At 65.3% G+C, this 4,442-nt stretch overlaps 1 protein-coding gene across 1 annotated transcript in view; it reads right to left on the reverse strand.

Annotated features, from left to right (window-relative positions):
• Window positions 1–3,637: 3,637 nt before the first annotated feature.
• Window positions 3,638–4,442, reverse strand: part of MYO1A (myosin IA) — a 12,721-nt gene continuing 11,916 nt past the window's right edge. Inside the window, exons 26-27 of the mRNA XM_019556278.1 lie at window positions 4,031–4,389; window positions 3,638–3,854 (exon numbers count right to left, since the gene is read on the reverse strand). Of these exons, the coding sequence (XP_019411823.1) occupies window positions 3,737–3,854; window positions 4,031–4,389 (477 nt within the window). The 3' untranslated portion in view covers window positions 3,638–3,736. The remainder of the gene's footprint in view (window positions 3,855–4,030; window positions 4,390–4,442) is intronic.

A 4,442-nucleotide genomic window follows, 5' to 3' on the forward strand; every position in this document is an offset into this window, starting at 1 on the left:
GTCTCCGGAGCCGTGGACAATGGACGTGACTCAGCCGCAACCTGGGGCAGGGGCCGCATCTGCAGCAGCGAGGATGTTAATTAGGCCTGAGCTTGGTGGGGGGGCTAATTAATTCATCGTGCCCCCCCAGTGAATGGCAGGGGGCTGGGGCTGCCAGCTCTGCCACCCTGCACCAGGGACCCTACTTGTCAACCAGGGCCTGGAGAGGGGTGAACACACAGAGCAGGCTGTGACACACCTGTGCAACATGCCCCCTTGCACTCCCATGCTGCGGGGGTGGGGTGGGACACGGCAGCCAGAGGTGTCTCAAAGATCCCAGCCCACGTGGGAGCTGGAAGTGCCCGACGGAGAAGCAGGGGTGCTGGGTGCTAGCTCACAGAGAGGCCTGACGCCTGGTGCCAGGGCCCGGGACAGCCGCAGGCTCACGTGGCAGGAGGCGGAGGGAGGGGAAGGGGGCAAGGTGCTCCCGGGGGGCTCCTCGCCGCCCTCTCTCGCTGCTGGCGTGTGGGCGCGTGGGAGGTGACACGTGCTGGAGCCATGGCAGCTCCAGCTGCATCCATCAGCCCCGAACTGCAGTGGTGACAGGCCCAGACCCGGGCGGGGGGGCATGAATGAGGCCCCGAGCCCCCGGAGGTCCCCTTCCCCATGCGCTCGCACATGCTGCTCATGCCAGGAGCCACCGTGCGAGTGGCCCTGGGTGTAATGGGACGTGCCAGTGCCGTGACAGGAGCAGGTCCCCAGGGACCCCCCACCCCCGACCCTGGCTGGGCCCCGGGGATGCGCTGCGTCACTTTGTGGCACGGCCCCCGCCTGCTGCAGGGACGGGGGTGGCCTGGAAGAGCACGGAGGAGCCCATGCAGCCACGTGTGCCACGGCCATGGGGTGGGGACAGGGGTCCAGAGGCCCAGGCAAAACAAGTGGGCACTTTAATTAACCAACTGGCCTAGTCCCTGCTGCAGATGCTGGGGCCTGGCATGGCCAGGCCCCCATGGAGCTGCTGCAGCTGGAGGGCAGCGGGGAGCACTTTGGACCATGGGGGGTGCAGGTGTTGCAGAACTCCTGCACCCCCCCCAAGTGCCCCCTCAGCCCCCCCGCGCCTGCTGGAGTTTGCAGAGAGCCTGAAGCCAGCCGCAACCTTGCACAAGCACTGCTAGTGCAAACACCAGGGCCTGGTATCTGGCCCCGGGGTGGACAGTCACCCCAGCAAGCAACTTTGGGATGGGGGCAACACCCCCAACCCCTCGCTCCGCTCCAGGGCCAGGAGGCTGCTGTGCACCCCCCCCCCAACATGTATGTGTGCACATGACCTTTCTAGCTGCGAAGCCAGCTGTCACTGCAGGCGCCGCGCAGCTCATCCTCAGCTGTGCACTCCTGGCTGGGCACCGGCAGCTGGCACCAGAGCCAGGGCCTGGAGCGGGTGGCATGACTCAGCTGCCCCAGTGCTGAGCTGCTGGCACGTGGGGCCCAGGCCAGGCACAGCACCCCCCGCCCCTCAGCTCCCAACTCCTGGCACGGCTGCTCCCGGAGGCCTCAGGGGAAACTGAGGCAGCGAGCGGGCGAGGCGGGGGTGCAGCTGCTCCATCTCAGCATGGCGAGGGCTGGCAAATGTGAGCCTGGATAGGGGCCACAGCTGCTGTTTATCGCCCTATGCCCAGAGGATGGACCCTCCTATGACACCCCCAGCTGCACTGAGCACAGGCCCCCCCCACCCCGAACTGACCCCTCTGCCCATGGCTGGGGGCTCCAGCAGCTGCAATCCTGGGCACGGGACCGCTGGCACGTCACAGCTGTGTCAGAAGCTTGCACAGACACTGCCCCCCCCAGGTTCCTCTGTGCCAGGGGCTGCACAGACACCCCCAACCTGAACCAGCGCCCCTTGTGCTGGGCACTGTCCGGCCCCCCGGCCTCTTCCCCCAGCAGCTGCTTGTCACTGGAGCCCACAGCCATTTCACAGCTGGGGAAAACTGAGGCCTGGAGGGAAAGCTCAGCCAGAGTCACGACACACACGTACCATGGTGCTTGAAGCTCCTACTTGTCATTAGAGGCTGTGGTGGAGAGGGACACGGCGTCCGCAGTGCCAGCACTGGATGGGAACAGCACAATCCAGCCTGGCCGGGGCTTCATCATAGTTATCATCATCATCTGCCAGCTCCGACTGCGTCCCAGGGACAATCGACGGGCTGGGCTGGGGTGAAGCAGGGATGGGCCGCGGGCAGGGGGGTCACCCAGCGCCAGTCTCAGAGCCCGACACAGTCGGGAAGGGGGGTTTGGGTGCAGGGGGCTGAAGCCATCGCCCCCCATGACTGCTGCCAGCATGTCCTCGTGACAATTGCTTTGGCGCTTGGCTGGGAAAGTAGCAGCAATTTGCAGAGATGAGATTTCAGCTGCAATCAGGCGACTGGAGATGAGCGCACGGGTCCAGGCGCGGGCATCGGGGCCCAGCTTGGCACGTGGGGAGCACAGGCGCCCTTTGGCCTGATACCACCGTCGTGCAGCTGATGCAGCCGCTTAGACCTCGGGACAGGGGTGAGGGGCCAAGAGGAGCTGGTGGGGGTCAGTGCCTGGGGCTCCCTGTGACCCCGTGAGAGCCAGAACGGGAACCCAGGTGTCCGGGCTCCCAGCCCAGCCCCAGTCCCAGGGAGGGTCCGTGCAGCCTTTTGAGGGGGCTTTGGCCTGCCAAGGGCAACACTCCCCCCCCCCGCCCCCCGTCAGTCACCTGCTGAAACCGGCTGCCTCCGACCCCCCCAGCTATTACATAAAGGCCTCTATGCTGCTCGGGTGTTTCTGGGGCACGTTAGCAGCTGCTCGTTAGGAGCTCCAGCCTCATTCATTGGAACAGGGTCGGCATGACCCCCCTCCCTGCATCCCCCCCACCAACTTGTTGACATTTCCCTGCACAAAGAACCACATGCCCCCCCGGGCCCCACCCCCGTAGGATGCGGTGAGGCCAATTAGCACCACTCTCGGCCTGCGCGGTGCCTGCTGGTGTGACCCACCCCCACGGCTCTCCAGCAGCCACGAGAAGGTGCCCAAAAGGCTTCTGGGTAATGCCAGCCATGGGGCCATGCTCCCAAAGGAGCCCTGCCCCCTGCCCCGCTACGCAGAGCAATGCCAGCTTCTGCACCCAGGGGAGGGAAAGGAGCTGCCCCCACACTCCCAGGCCCCGGCTGGCCTGGCCACAGCACCAGCTTCCCATTGGCTGCCCATGGTGGGTGGGTGCATGCCAGGGCTCCAGCTGCAGGGCATTAATTGCCAAGGACAACGAGCCTGGCATTTGCACGGGCACGGGGCTTGGCCAGGTCCCAGCGCACGGGGGCACATGCCACTGTATGCATGTGCCAGGGTCTTGCCCCTCCAGATGTTTGCATGCCCCCTCCCGTTTGCCCCCGTCTGTGCCAGGCTCCCAAGAACCACACGGATCCAGCCACAAGGACGCCTGGGTCCCATCCACCCTGACCCCAGCTCTGTGACTCGGTTTACCTTCCCTCTCCTGCTTGCCTCTAGAGCCGAGCTCACAGGTGCCAGGGCTGTGATGGGCCTGGACAGGGTCGAGCTCCCACAGGGCCCGGTCTGGGCAGGTTGCAAGCTTCCCAGGACAGTGCCGCTGGCATGAACACAATGCACGGGCACAGCTGAGGCCTTTGGGGACTCTCCAGGCTTTAATATTAAATCGCCGCAATACTAGGGACCAGGCTCAAGTGATGGCCGGGTTCTTCATGCCCGTGGCCATGGCCCCTCAGCAGACCAGCACCTCCATCTTCTTGCCCTTCTTCTTGCAGACAGGCTCCAGGTGCCCCTTCGGCCCCTGCACCACTGTCACTGCAATGCTGCTCTTCTTGAACTGCGTGGAGAACCTGCGGGGATGGATGGTGGTGCTCAGGCCACTGTGCCCGTGACGCCGGGTGTAGTAGACTGTTATCCCCGCTCCCTGAACCAACCACTAGAGAGCGCTCTCCTGGAATGTGAGCCAATCAGCATGCTCCCCTGGTGCCATGCCCACCCCACCGGCCAATCCCCGTCCCTGCCTTACTGGTCGGCAATCTGGAGGTTGAGCGCCTGCTGTGTGGTCTCCAGCAGGACCTGGTGCACACGGGTGACAACCTCGATGACGTGGTCGCTGACCAGCAGGACGTCGCCCTTGGCCCCCCCCGTGCCCGTCTGCTGGGGGAGAAGGCACCAGGTCCCATCAGCGTCCTGGGCAGGCACCGCCAGCACCCCAGGGAGCTCCGGGATGGGTGTATGGAGCCTGCATGGCCTCCAAGCACTCAGTGCTGGCACCCAGGTGGGAGGGTCACTGGCATGGCAGGGTGCAAGGGCACAAGGGGAGTTAGGTACCCGCTCCCCTGGGGCATGCAGGGGCATTGACATGGGAGGGAAACCCCCCAAGCCCTATGCTGGGAATGTCCCAGAGCCCAGGGCTACCTCAGGCTGGGGGTGGGGGG

Source organism: Crocodylus porosus, unplaced genomic scaffold (genome assembly GCF_001723895.1).
Source record: "Crocodylus porosus isolate Cpor-Errol unplaced genomic scaffold, CroPor_comp1, whole genome shotgun sequence".
In the NCBI taxonomy this organism is placed as follows: domain Eukaryota; kingdom Metazoa; phylum Chordata; order Crocodylia; family Crocodylidae; genus Crocodylus; species Crocodylus porosus.